The sequence below is a fragment of the Myotis yumanensis genome, unplaced genomic scaffold (assembly GCF_028538775.1).
Source record: "Myotis yumanensis isolate MYYU_CA2020_CCGP unplaced genomic scaffold, mMyoYum1.0.hap1 SCAF_12, whole genome shotgun sequence".
NCBI classification, from domain to species: domain Eukaryota; kingdom Metazoa; phylum Chordata; class Mammalia; order Chiroptera; family Vespertilionidae; genus Myotis; species Myotis yumanensis.
The window spans coordinates 39247065-39262645 of NW_027223763.1; the positions used below are offsets into that span (position 1 = coordinate 39247065).

Here is a 15581-nt window from a genome sequence, read left to right on the forward strand (position 1 = left end):
TTCTTCCTTGTCTTAATTGTGTTAAAAGTTATATCAGCATTCATGAATACATTCTCATATTAAAGTTTCAAAATACAGAAGTATGCTGACCAAATCCATATGTCCCATTTTATCTCCCAACAAATGCACCCTTCTCCATTTTCTACCTTCTTCAGAGGTAGAAAACCATGCCCCACAAGTAGGCTTCAGTTATCTCCTTCAAGTGCATGGGTGCATTCACAGACATATATGTACATCCACACAAACCCAAACTACATGTATTGGTCTGTCATTTCATTTTTTTAGCTGATGTTTAATTGACATAAAATCATATTAGTTTCAAGTGTACATGATTCAGTATTTATAGATATTGTGAAATGATCACCACAATGTCTAGTTAACATCCTTCACCATTCAATTACAAAAAACTTTTTTTTACGTGATGAGAAGTTTTAAGATCTACTCTTTTAGCAACTTTCAAATATGCAATACAGTATTATTAACTATATCACCATGCTGTGCATTACATCCCCATGACTTATTTTATAACTGGAAGTTTATACCTTTTGACTCCAAGATATTTTTTAACTTAATTTATAATGGTACTACTTCCTTAGTAGCACACATACTTATAACTCAACCTATTTAAATGTTTGTAAGTATTCCATCTTGTGGAGGGACCAAAATTTATTTAATCTCTCCTCTATTGGGGGGCACTTAGCTGTTGTTTCTAATTTTCATGATCGCAAACAATTCTGCCATGAACCTCCTTGAACAACATCTTTGTATGCGTGTGTGTGTGTGTGTGTGTGTGTGTGTATTTCTGAAGGATGGTTTCCTAAAAGTGGTGTTGAAATGTAAGAGTATGTACATATCTAATTCTGCTAGCTCCTGTCAGACTGCTTCCCAAGAAGGCTTTAGCAATTTTCACTTTCTGCCACAATGTGTGAGAGTACCATTCTCTTTGCAAACACAGCCTCTTCAACAAATTAGAGCCATATATGTAATTTTCAATTTTCTAGTGGCCGCATTTTCCAAAAGTGAAATTCATTTAAATAATATACTTTATTTTACCCTGTATATCTGAAATGTTATCACTCCATCATGTAACCATTATAAAAATGATTATGATATTTTACTTTTTTTAATTAAGTCTTCAAAATCTGGGGTGCATTTTAAACCTACAGCACATATCAGTTCACTCTAGCCTTATTTCAGGGGCTCAAGTGTGCATGTGGCCACTGGCTCCGTACTGATAGCACAGCTCTCAGCATAACTTTGCGGGGAGCACAACTAAAGTGGTGTCCAATCTTTTAGAGTTTACTTCATCAATATACTTTACATCAAAAACATTTCCTCTCCTATATGCCAACATTGCTCCAAGGAGCCCTATCGATAGTACGTCCATGTAACAGGGCCTTGGGGCTTAAGCATCTTATATTATAGCCTTCCAGACCAGGGTGTTATGCCTGGTTCGCTGTAAGGGTTAATGAGTATTTGTGGGAAAATGGCTGAATGGACGGTCAGTCCATAATTTCACAGTCCCCTCTGACTTATGTAAAAACAGCGAATTAAGGGATCTTCTCTCATTCTCTATACATCTAACACCTGCTCAGTCAGAGCAGGACACTGCAGCCACAGAAATCTTTCTTAGCTATCAAGACTTTCCTGTGAGAACAGGAGCCTCAGAAACTTTACCCATACAGCTTTCTCAGAGAGGACCTCCTCTGTCTGTTTGTTCTCTCTCTCTCTCTCTCTCTCTCTCTCTCTGTCTCTCTCTCTCACACACACACACACACACACCACAACACCTCTTTCTTCTTCTAAGGTCCTTTAATCCTACAGAAATGTACAATAAATTCTTACTAAAATTAATATATGTAATTTTAAAGCTTACCACAGTTTTAATTTAAAATTAAAAACTTATACAAATCATCGAAATAATTCCATCTTATCATAACAACACTGTGATACAGAGTAGAGGTTAAAAATCCCAGTTTTAAAAAATAAGGAGGCTATTATTTTTCCTATTCTTCCTGCTGGTGTAATTGGATGTAGCCTATTTTTCAGGATAAGCAAAGACCAGGTAAACTCAGCACACTTTACCTTTTGCCAGAAGCAACTCGACAATATCTGCATAACCCTTCCAGGCAGCAGCATGCAAAGCTGTGTCTCCCAACTTGTTCTACGGTGATAAAAAGAGAAAGTAGCTTAATCCCCCCACCTTTTTCACCCAGCCCTCACAACCCCCATCCCCTCTGACAGCTGTCAGTCTGTTTACTATCTATGAGTCTGTTTCTATTTTGTTTGTTCGTTCATTTTGTTCAGTAGATTCCACATGAGTGAAATCATATGATGCCCTGGCTGGTGTGGCTCAGTTGATTGGAGCATCGTTCTGTGCACCAAACGGTTGCCGGTTCAATTCCTGGTCAGGGCGTATACCTAGGTTGTGGGTTTGATCCCCAGTGGAGGCACATACGGGAGGCAACCAGTCGATGTTTCTCTCATCTCTCTCTCTCACTCACTCTTCCTCTCTCTCTCTTTCTCTATCTCTCTCTCCCTCTCTCTCCCTATCCCTTTCTCTAAAATCAGTAAAACATATACTCAGGTGAGGATTTAAAAAAAAAGAAATATAGTACTTGTCTTTCTCTGACTTGCTTATTTCACTTAGCATAACAGGGTGATGAACACACAAAACATTGTACAGATAACGTATTATAGAATTATACACCGGAAACCTATGTAACTTTATTAACCAATGTCATCCCAATAAATTCAATTTAAAAAATTAACAAAGAAAAAAAGTAACATTTTAAAAATAGAGTGTAGACTGAAAACACAGGAATTTAAGCTTACTCTAAGTCAGTGATTTTCAACCTTTTTCAACTCATGGCACACATAAACTAATTATTATAATTCTGCAGAACAGCCAAAAATATATTTTTTGCCAAACCAACAAGAAAAAATAGGTATAACTTTGGTTTACAAAAAAATAATTAATGTAATTACCTATCCTTTTTGCTCCAACATAACTTTTAATTAATTGATTTATTTCTAAAACATCAATTTGTTATTCCACTTATTCATGCATCCATTGGTTAATTCTTGTATGTGTCCTGCCCAGGATTCAACCTGCATTCTTGGCCTATCAGGATGACACTCTAATCAACTGAGCTACCTGGCCTGGGTAAAAGTGACTTTTAAAAAAATCAGGTGCCTATACATGTATATAAGGATTTCTGGTACTAAGAATTAACTAAACAAACACAACCTTATTATACAACGTGACCAGGATATGTCCTATATATTTATGGTTCAAGACAGGGCATTCACACAGGACAGCTACTATTGTGTTGTCTGTGGTCATTTTTTTATTTGACAATCTAAGGGAAAAGAGCTCAGTGCCCCTGACTAAATAGTCAGGTATTGCACGTTTTAAAAATTCTTATAGCACACCATCTGAAAATTACTGCTCTAAGTAAACCTCAAATGAGAAGAAAGTTATAAAATCATATAAAATTCCAAAGAGGGAAAGGAGACTCAAGAGATGGGAGATGAGACATGTAGGGAGATGGAATGGGATGGAGGAAGAGAAACTGCAGTGACAGAACTCAAGCGGAAGCACAAAGGCCTGCAGAGCAAGACACCAGGAGGAAGCCAGCAGACTTCCTTCCACAGAAACCTGGCATGAACTGGGAACTGGAGATGCTTAGAGACACTGGAGCAGGAATGAGGCATGGGGGTGAAAACAAGGCTACTGGGGAAAAGTGTTTATAAGAAGTAACCCCAGAACCCCAGATCACCTGCCTCTCTCCTTGCTGCTAGAGGATTCAGTACAGATGCTAGAATTACCCTGTCAAGAAATTAACCAGAGAGTTTTCTAGCTCATGGACACTAGGTACAAAAGAAGATGGCAATAAGGCCAGGAAATACAACCAGGGGCTAGCTGAAAAACTTAAAACCTGAGCAGTAAGACCGCTCTCCCAGGAAGCTGGAGGTTACTTTTCTGTTGAAGCTGATCAGCCCCACATGTGGAGGAGGGAGGGAGTACTCATCCTGGCACACAGGGACAACCCAACAAAACAGCCAGGACTTCACCACTTCACCCTGTGGAGAAGCCCACCAGACAATAAGCCCCACAAGCACACAGAGCTTCTCATTACACTTAAACATGAAGGGACAAAGACACTAGGTATTTGAGGAAAATCTCCTGTATTTGAAAAAGAACCAAAACAAAAAGTCCAATGAATCTCTGAGGGAAAAGATACAGTACTGTGAATCGCAGGAAATGTTTTCAAAAGCTATAATTAACATCAGAGATATAAGGCAATATTAAATAATGAAACAAGAAATAAAGAACGCCATTTAAAATAACAATCAGAGTAAAAGAAAGAGCTTGGGGTAAACAGAATTTTAAGATTGCCCCCAAGACTCCTGCTCCTGGCACACACCCACTGGATAATTCCCTCCCTTTGAGTCGTGGTCGAGACCAGTAAATATAATAAAATATCACTCCCATAATTAGGTGTCTAATCAGTTGATGTGGAGTTCATCAAAAGGGAGATTATACTGGGTAGGCCTGACCTAATCAGGTGTGCCCTTTCCCAAAAACAGGTATAGTGTCAGAGACACAGTCTGCCACTGGCCTTGAGGAAGAAAGCAAATAGTCATGCTGTGAACTGTCTATAGAGATGAGTGGTCTCGGAAAGCTGAGGTCCACATTACTACCAGTACAAGAAACTCAAGTCTCCTGGCAACCTCAAGAGCTTGGAAAAGGATGTGATCTCCATTTGAGAATCCCACTCTAGCCATACCTATATTCCAACCTATGAGACCTGAGCAGAGAACCCATCTACGTCATTTTGGTCTATAGAAAATACAAGGTAAATGGGTGTTATTTTAGGCTGCTATTTTTGTGGTAATTTGTTACATAGCAATAGAAAAGTTATAAAATAGAAAAGGCAACCAAAATAAAACATGAAGATAAAAGTGAGAAAAATCTTAGAACTAAGAAAATCGGAGGTTCAACCTCAGAGGTCTAACATAGCTACTAATGGGCATTCAGAACCAAAGAACAAAGAAAATGATCAGAGAATGAGCATATGAACTATAAAAGAAATAATACAAGATATTTTTCCAGGCTGAAAAAATTCACCATGGTTATTGGGAAAAGACCCACACTGAAGCCCATCACTGTGAAATTTTAGAACACCAAAGTCAAAGACGCCAATGAAGAGAAAAAGTAGATCACACACAAAAGAATGGGAATCAAAATGGCATCAAACCTCTCAAAAGCAACCCCAGAGAGTAGAATACCATGGAGGCATGCCTGCAAAATTTGGAAAGAAACCATTTACAACCTATAATTCTGTCAACCAAATAATCAGTAGCAAGCTCCCCTCTCTCAGGAATCTACTTGAAGACATGTGATTCATGATATGATTTTCAAGACACTATGATATGATTTTTTCATGCCCATAAGCTGCACAGAAAGAACAAGACAGGTGTGTTAAATGACTTCCATGTAAAGAATCTTACCTGTTGGTCCAGTTCAATGTTTGGTTGAGTAAATAGCATTTCTACTATATCTGAAATTCAAGGAGAAAAAATAATAATTTTTTAAGATTTTTTTAAAAGTCTGATAAAACTAGGCATAATAAGTTTAAAGAAGAGAATTCTTTAGAAGAATCTTCAAGAAAATCCTTACAACAAATTTTTCAAAATATATCTAAATTGAAATCTTAAGACTCTAAAAGGGAGAATTACTTGGGGAATTTTTTTTTCCCCCAAACAATTTGGCTTTTGCATTTTCACATGACATCTATTATAGGAGTATTTTTACATTTGCTATGATACCTAATATTTATATCACTAACTTGTGTTTATTAGCTAAAATAAACTGGGCATCTTTTGGGACACAACCATAAATTTCCCTTTAGCTATGTGCTATTTAATTTGTTGGGTTTTTTTGTTTCTCGTTGTTGTTGGGATTATGTTTTTGGGGTGTAGAGAGAGGTGTAAAGAGAGTAGTTGTGACAGAATGTTGGCCAGTTTGAAATACATCTAGAAATTCCATCTGTCATTATTACGAGGGACTGTAACAGAGAAAGTTACCAACTGACTCACTAACGCAAGCAAATGCTCTTTCTCCTGAATCTAGCAGTTTGCATTAATCTTCAAATGTATATGATCAAAGCATATGTCATGGAAAAAGCTAAGCTAGAGGAGTCCATTCTGCCCCTTTCTTCTGTAAGATTAGATATTGGGGTTTGTTTTTAAATGACTGTTGTTTTCCTGTAACTGTGCCAAGTCTGAGGAAAGGAAGCTTCCATTCTTTCAAGTCAAAGAGGTCCACGTAGGAAGGCTGACTGATGACATTCAACCTACTGTGTTACAAAGAAAGCTTCCAGGATCAGGGTTATTGGCTGATGTTCTAAAGGATTTGAAAAGAATAACCAATTTTTTTTTTCATTTCTGTAAATCTGACTCCCCTAGATAAAGTACATTTTTCAGAAGCACAGACATTTATGGTAACAAACAAAATGGGATACCTTTGTGACCCCCGTGACAAGCCCAGTACAAGGCAGTGCTGCCAGCTTTGTCTAAGCCATTGACACCAACTCGGTTGTCCAGACACTCTCTCAACCAGCTCAAGTTTCCTGGAAAAAAAAATTTACATTTATAAAAACACATGAAAAAGAATTTTGTTTTTTGTTTGGCCTTTAAATCAATTTCTTCCTGCATACATTTCCACTTGCAATGGCTTAATCAGCAAGTCTGAAAATAAGACCTGCTGAGTAATGCATCTATTATGGTATATTTTGACTTCCAGTTTATTAATGGAAAGCATTAACATCAATTTTTAATAGTAGGTTAATGGGAAAAGTTGCCTAAATGGGACTGCTTAAGGTATTTTTACTCTATAAAAAATAGGTATTTTTTCCTTTGTGAATTCCTGAAATTTGGGGGGGGGGGGGGTCAAACCTAAGAAAAAGCAGACACTACCTATATTCTTATTTTAAATGCACTTTCAGTTCTTACAAGAAAAGAAACACTAAATAACCTACTCAGACTTTCTACTCATATATTAAAGCATAATACTGATTTAAAACCCCCTGGCTAATGCCCTAAATATCTAATTTACAAAAAAAAAAGTTTTTAAATGTCAGTTTTGTAGCTCTACTTATGCACAATCCTAGGCCAATAATTTCCTTTTGCATATTCAGATTTCAAAACGACCTAAAATAGAATAAAAGAATCCTTGCAAACACTCCCCATGCAGGGTTTCTCAACAGTAGACTTATTGACATTTGAGGTTGGAGAATTCTTTGTTATCGGTGCTGTCCTGTAGCCTATAGTATATTCAGCAACATCCCCAGCCTCTACCCAAAAGGTGCCAGTGGTATTCCCCTAGTCATGGCAGTCAAAATGTCTCCAGATATTGCCTAATGTTCTAGGGTGTGGAGGGAGGGAATTACCCTCAGTGGAAAACTACTGATCTACAGGATAAAGCCTCCTGTACAAGGCCCATCCCATTGCTCCCTCCTTCCCTGATTCCACCCTTATCACACACACCATCAATACTCTCCCAAATGCCATACCTCCAAGAAGCCCCCACCCTCCTGCCCTCCTGTTACTCATTCTGGCCTCTGGAGCCTGTTTAACTCAAACACGCTTCCATTGCCGTACATATCACACCATCTTGTTCTGTCACACACCTCTCTCTCTTTCCAGACTTTAACCTCTGGGAGTCACAGACCATTCCTTTCCACTTGCCACTGAGCACGGAGTATATAGGCACTCAAAAGTGTGAGTGACTGACAATTTAAAATCAAAATTACACATATCTCTCTAGGATGACAGAAGGCAGAACAGAGACTGCCTCTGGGGGAATCAGGGATTTAACTAGAACGGGAACTCTCTGGGATGATAGAAACATTCTAGATCTTGGATCTTGATCTTGGTATTGGTTACATGGCTGTACACATTTGTCAAAAGTCACCAAACTGTATAATTAAAATCTGTGTGTCACTGTTCTGCATATCTCAGTCGAAAAGAATCACACCTACCTCTTTTTGCAGCTTCATGCAATGGATTGTCAATGGATTCCGCCTGCTCAGCCACTAGACGGGAAAGATAAAGTATAAACCCAGCGTTGAGAGAGGCACCCAAATGGTTCACTAAAGCCTTCACAGTCCCCCAGCTCCCACAGAGCCAGGGCCTTCTGCAATCCAGCTTCCCTTACTGAGAGTGTGTGAGGCGGAGGGGGGTGGGGAGAGCAGAATAGCAGAAAATCTAAATGATGTTTCCCGCTTTAAAAGAAGCTGAATTATGTGTTCAGTGAAACCAAGCTAAGCAATAACACAATAACAGAGCAATTAACTGCAAGTATAAACAAAACAAACAGATCCATGGCCTGCATACCAGTTTATTCCAGTATTTAATAAACAAATTCAGTCACAAAAATACAAAAGAAAGACTTTGATGTTCATTTTTACGTTCTGAAAAAGCACGCTCTATGACGACGGCTGAAAATCATTGTTTCCAGTGTGTGTGTATGGGGGGAGGAGGGAGAGAGGAAAATATTTTGCTTCCTGTATTTAGAAAGGGCAATGAGTACACCTACCTGCCTCCAAGGAAGGTGTGTTCACTGCTATCCTAGAATCGGCAGGGGTGACAAGACTATTGTTCCAGTGAAACTTCAGACACACGCCCTCCCTCCATAAAGGGCTGGAACTGGATACTCCCTTGGCTACCAGGGATCCAGGGCCACATTTTACACTCTCAGTGTCTATGAACATTTTACACCATCGGGAATCAGGTATATTTGAGATTTTCAAGGTTAGAGAAATGGAGAAATGTTTACAGTCTTTTTAAATCCAGGACAGTATCGCCCTAAAACCAGGGCAGGTGGGGCCTCTGTGTTGGGCCCCAAGCCTCAGCCCTCCCCCTCCCACTAGGAGCTTTCAAGTGCCTTCCTTGAAATTTTCTAAAGTCCCCTTCCAGTGCTTAGAACTGGTGCCTGATACCAGCCCCATTGGCCTAAGGATGCATCCAATGCTAAAGTCAAAAGGAACCTTAGATGTGATTTAAATAGACCCTCTCATCGTACAGATAAGGGAACAGTCCCAGAGGTAGCAGTTCAGTGCCTTCAGTAAGATGCCTGGTTATTAGGAAGTGGAAGGAAAAGTATTAGAACCCAGGACCCTTATTTATCAATCCTGGGCTCTATTGACTTTGCTGATTTCTAGGAAACTCTGCTTTCTCCTCCCTCCAACTACAAGTGTGTTCAGAGCAGGGGCCACATCTCTCTGGTCAAGCTGCCCAACCCGCCCCTGAAAGGCATCTGATGAACATCACTGCCCCCAAAATGAATTAACAAGGCAGGGTTACTTCATCAGGAAAGAAAGGGCTAGTCTAAGAAACCATCCGTGAGATGTAGTTTAACAGCAAAAAAAAAAAGTTCTAAGAGTTGAATGAAGTAAAACGTGTGTTTCCGTGGAAACCCTGGTCCTTTCAAGAATGCTACAATGCCTTTTCTTAAGCCAATGAGTCAAGGCTCAAGCACTTCTACTGTCCATGACCATTTTATTAACAGGAGGCTTACGGAGAAGAAAAGGTCCTACACTGACAGTGACTCCATTGATTTCTCAGCCAGAGCAACAAGCAGAAAGGCCTCAGGAACCAGAGAACTGGAAGTGCACAGAGCATACCAAAGAGCAGCCCCGGCCATGCTTACCATAGTTGCTTGGAATTAGTCCAGTCCTGCCTTTGGAGGTGCCTTTCCACCAACTGGTATCACTCTGAGGAAAGAAGAGTTTTAAGTGGTACCAAATCCAGTGTACATTCAATCACTTTTAACACCATTGGACTCTCATGGAGCGTACCAGCCCTACAAAATGCCCATCGGCCCTGCTCACAATCATCAAGCTTCCTCACTTCCTAGTTACGGGTGTCCATTCATCTTATCACTAAATTACAAATATTCACACATCTGTCTGCAACAAATTAAACACATTTCATCACAGAGCCTCAACAATCAAACAGATCAAACCAAGATAATACGAATGAAAAGAAAAAAATTACATTTGGTTTATACAGACTACGTATAGAATTTTTTTGTCCAGACTAATTTTTATTAGCATCAAGACTTTTTGTTTGTTTTCTAAAGATCTTTTTATTTCACCTTTATTTTTGAGATAAATTTTTATTACAGAATAATCCAAACCTATACAAAAGTAGAAAAAACACTAAATGAACCTACATGAACCCATTTTCAACCACATGAATTATTTACTTATGGACAACATTGCTTCATATACACCCCCACCTATAACTTTCCTCCCCTTCAGATTAACTTGAAATAAATTCTAGACAACATATTATTTCAATATCTGCAAATATTTCAATATGTATCTCTGAAAGATAAGGACTTCTCAGACATAATTATAACATTATCACAGATTCAAATTGTTTCAACAATTTCTTAGTATCATCAAATATCTAAATCAATACTTAAATTTTCCAGTTGTTCCATAACTTGGAATCCAAATAAGAGCCAAACAATAGGATTGATTGATTTGCCTCTTAAGTTTCTTTTATTCTATAGGTTCCCCCTTCATTTGTTTTTTTTACTCCTTCACAGTCTACTTGTTGAAAAAAAAAAAAATCATCCATTTGTTTTGTAGTTTCCAACAGCCTAGATTTTGCGTGTTGAATTCCTGTGTTAGCAAAAATGTGTTTTTCTGTTCCCTGAATTGCCTCTAAATTGTTCATTAGTTTTAGAGGCTTAATTAGATTCAATTTTTTTTTTTTTTTTTTTTGGCAAGACTATTTCATCTTGATCTCTCTCATCGAAAGACACACAATGTCTGGTGATCTCTCCTTTTGGAATGTTAGTAACCACTGAAGAGCATTATCTGGATCCATTATTTCATAGGGGTTGCAAAAAGGATGACATTCTAATTCCATCATTCCCACATCATTTAAATAACTAGACTACCTCTTTAAAGAGAAACTCTCCCTCATCAACTCCCAGGCTCTCCAGAGATGAAATTCATGAAAAAAAAAGGCAGAATAAATGCTGATTATTTACCGTAACAGATGTCAGAATAAAAAGTTGGTTCCCTCACATCCCCTCAGGGTGTCTGATAATGTTTATTTTGATATATCATTAGGAATTCATAATTTAAGCATAGTAAATGTGTTTCAATCCTTGGGAATTGCTACTCTAATTGACTGTTCAAGTTGTCCTGTCTTTGGCTAGTGGCAGCCTCTCCAACATAGTTCCTGTGTCTTTCTAACGTGACCCTAGGTCAGTGATGGCAAACCTTTTGAGCTCGGTGTGTCAGCATTTTGAAAAACCCTAACTCTGGTGCCGTGTCACATATAGAAATTTTTTGATATTTGCAACCATAGTAAAACAAAGATTTATATTTTTGATATTTATTTTATATATTTAAATGCCATTTAACAAAGAAAAATCAACCAAAAAAATGAGTTCGCGTGTCACCTCTGACACGCGTGCCATAGGTTCGCAATCACTGCCCAAGGTAGTCTTGGTAGCTTCCTGGCATTCTAAAAACAAGAAGTTAGGGATTATCTTGTACCTTAACTGCCCCAGACCTGGTACCAACAAAAGAGCCTTGATCCTTTTAATGGGAAACAATATAGAATTATTAGTTGGTTATTTTTTTTTCTAGGCCTTTTCAAAGTACAGAGCAGGAGATAATGTCTTGTTTCATTTTAGGTAAAATATGTTCTATTCAAATGCAGAGCTACAGGGTTTTTACTTACCCTCGTTGATCTTACATCCATATATTCTTTCTTGCAGGCTAAAAATCCCAGTTTTCAACATCACTGACCTAATGACTCATTTGCTCCAAAATACACATGCAACTCTCTCAGAATAGTGATACTAACAATCTCCAACAAAATCATGCTTAAAAATAATTTACAATATTTTTTGGCAGTTCTTTTTGTCCTTCATCCATCTTCTACTAGAGATGTCAGTCCAACTGCTGAGTTTTAAAGTCACTTGGAATAGATCCTCTATGTGTGGTTATTACAATGAAGTTCACTTGATTCGGGCTGCTTTTAATTTTCAGGGATTGCCTTTTACCAATTTAATTGTATGACTATGAAAAAGTTTACATGATTCCAAAGTGAGATCTCCAAAATAAAGTATAATTTTTAAAAAGTCTATCTTCCATCTATGTTCCCTCTACTCTATTTTCCTCCCCCACCCACAGAAGAAACTATTTTTCAAATTTTATTTTACGACTCCTCCTTTGACTTTTTATTACAAATTGAAGAAAACAGATTTATGTATATCCTCTCACGTTTTCTTAGATAAGTGATGGCCTGCTATCCACATTTGTTCATCTTGCTTTTTTCACTTAAATTACTCCACAGTACGGGTATTCCTTACTCTTTGTAGCTTCATCATACTTCAATTCAGAGGTTTATTCAACTATTTTCTTGTTTTTTGACATATGGGGTATTTTTAATCATATGCTATTATAAACTGTGCTAAAATGAATAGACTTGAGCATCTGTATTTCTAGATAGAAACACATTTAAATAATGTTATGGCTATACAAAATAGTCTTATACATCTTTAATTCATACATGGGATGACAAAATTTTAGCTGGGCTTACCATGTCAGTAATGTAGATAATATCACCTTCCTCAAAGTACAATTCATCTGGCTAAAAGAAAAAAAAATGTTTTTAAGTTTGACTCCATGTGATAGTTTCATGAATTAGAATATGATTATGATAATTATATAGATTCCATATAGTAAAGTATTCAATGTGGTTTTAAATTACATAAACTATTTCACAAAACATTATTAACAAATTGGCACATGTATTGAAGCTGAATTTTTCCCATTTGAACTTCAAGGAACTATAACAAATAAAGATTCCCCAAATACACACATCATATTCTTCCACAATGAAAGGAGGGCATTTTATATAAAAATAGAATGTTAAATAAAACTTCTTTCTTATAGAAACTCCAAAAGGTGATACATATTTCTTTATCTATCTATCTATCTATCTATCTATATATATATATATATATATATATATATATATGCCTAAGTGGCCGTTACAACTGGTCGACCTCTTGACCACTCGCTATGACGAGCACTGACCACCAAGGGCCAGACACTCAACACAGGAGCTGCTCCCTGGTGGTCAATGCACTCCCACAGCAGGAGGACCGCTCAGCCAGAAGCCAGGCTCATGACTGGTGAGCACAGCTGCTGCAGCGGCAGACAGGTGCAGCGGGGCCAGGATGAGCGGGAGCAGCATGATGCCCGCCCCTAGCCGGGCACCTGTCGCTTCGCGCACTGCTCCAGGAAACTTAGTCACTCCAAAAAAAATATATGTTAAATATATGTGAAAATGTAGCTTTTTTTGGAGTGACTAAGTTTCCTGGAGCAGTGTGCGAAGCGACAGGTGCCCGGCTAGGGGATGTCGGACTGCTGGTTTCAGGCTGGCCTGTGGGGATCGGGCCGAAACCGGCTCTCCGACATCCCCCGAGGAGTCCCGGATTGCGAGAGGGCGCAGGCCAAGCTGAGGGACCCCCACCAGTGCACGAACCCATGCACCAGGCCTCTAGTAAAAGAATAAATGTCTAGAATTAAAACCATGACAAATGACTAGAAGCTTGGCTCTTTCCTAAATGATTAGGCATCAATACTTAAACACTTTCATATCAACATCCACTAAATGCTTTGAGAAAACTATTATCCTATCTCTTTATGTTCAGAGAGAATGAACATTTTATATGTGAGAATAGTTAATACACAATTCAACCATGAAAGATATGGAGCTGATAGATATGACCATAAGCAGGTAAGGGATTAGTTGATTACAGTTAGTATGTGCTCTGGCCCATACCAGCCAAATGTCTGACACACTCTCTGAACAAATCCAGGCACTTTAATTAAACACCTTCTTTTTCCCATTAGTAGATAACACTTATCAGCATGACCTTATGAGTAAATAGGACGGTGTATTCAGAGGGAGTTTCAGATATTGAGAAATGTTTACATTGTCATGTTGACTGAAAAATGTAGGGCACAAAATTTCACACAGGGTAAGGTCACAATAATGTATGAAATAAGTATTTTCAAATATTTCTACTTTTATTACTTTCATAATTTTAGTTGTAAAAATACTTTATTCATAAGAGGCTTTGGTATTTCCTATTATAGTTATTCTTCCATATAAATAAAATCTATGCTAGCAAAACAAATTATTTCATCCATTTCTTTTTCCATTTGTTCATCTCCTTTCTCAGTCACTGACCAGGGTGACTGAGAGAGGAGATGACTTTGCACTAGCAATTTATTTAGTATCAAAGCTGATCTATATCATTGTTATAACTATTTCCTCCTAATATAAATGAAGACTATAACAGCTACATCATGCTTTAAACAACCACAGTACATGAATATTTACATGCATTATGAATTCAAATATCAAAATTAGCAATTAATGATAACAAAAAAATGGCTAAGTTCCTTTAAAAGGTAACTTTCTGAAGCATTTGTTGCATTTACACTTTTATTTACAGAGACTATACTTACACATAGCACAAGCTATGCAAAATTAATTGAAACTATGTAGACTTGATGATACACATTTTAATATTATTTGAAATGGGCATTTAGGAGGAAAAAACAAAGCCTGCCCCCTAAGATTTTCTCTAACTCTTCTCTAAAATGTTCTGATGATCTATGATCGATATGACTACCAATATGTGATGGACATAGAAAGTGATTAGGGAAACAAACTATTTCCTTTTGTATTTCCCTCTCAGAGAAGCTGGAAAGGGGACTCACTTACCATCATAGAAAGCATCCCAACTAGACATAGCAGCCGCCCCATAACAGTAAGGTTGGCCTTACTGGCAACACCATTTGACTATCTCTCCTTCAGATGACAGTAAGAGATGGGAGAAGAGAATGAAATAGGATATAAGAAAGTATGGAAAACAGAATATATGTGAAAATGTAGCTTTTTTTGGAGTGACTAAGTTTCCTGGAGTTTTGAAAGAGCTCAATGCCTTGAAGAGATCTTTCTGGTCTTAGATCCATCTTATTCTGTACTTCTCTAAGTGCTAACTCTACCCCCTTGTGTCTAAAAGTGAGTCCTCCTCAATCAGTGCTTTCACTGAAATTAAGGAGTCATCTCTGCCTTCAGTTTTGGTCTCCTTCTAAAAACGTGAAAGCCAAATCTGCCTAAATTTTCTCATTTAATAAGATCATTCACCCTTGGAAGCAAAAGGCACATTTTGAAAAAGTATCATACAACAAATACCTCAACAAAAACAAAGTGTACACACACACACACACACACAACCGCGTGCACGCAACCCCTGCATTTAGTCTTTCCCACACAAAAAAGGAATAAAGCCCAGAAGAATGGAAAATAAGTGCTTAATGGGTAGGGGGTTTCCTTTTGGGGTGATGAAAATGTTTTGGAACTAGACAGAGATGATGGCTGACAACACTGTGAATGTATTAAACTTGAGAGTGGTTAAATTTTTTTTTTTTAAGAAGTCAGTCTGGTTGTAAGTGTGACTG

At 37.8% G+C, this 15581-nt stretch overlaps 1 protein-coding gene across 1 annotated transcript in view; it reads right to left on the reverse strand.

Annotated features, from left to right (window-relative positions):
* OSTF1 (osteoclast stimulating factor 1) overlaps positions 1-15581 on the reverse strand; it is a 56820-nt gene that overhangs the window by 8161 nt on the left and 33078 nt on the right. Inside the window, exons 3-8 of the mRNA XM_070431480.1 lie at positions 12640-12690; positions 9719-9782; positions 8049-8102; positions 6531-6638; positions 5518-5567; positions 2086-2164 (exon numbers count right to left, since the gene is read on the reverse strand). Coding sequence (XP_070287581.1) covers positions 2086-2164; positions 5518-5567; positions 6531-6638; positions 8049-8102; positions 9719-9782; positions 12640-12690 — 406 coding nt within the window. The remainder of the gene's footprint in view (positions 1-2085; positions 2165-5517; positions 5568-6530; positions 6639-8048; positions 8103-9718; positions 9783-12639; positions 12691-15581) is intronic.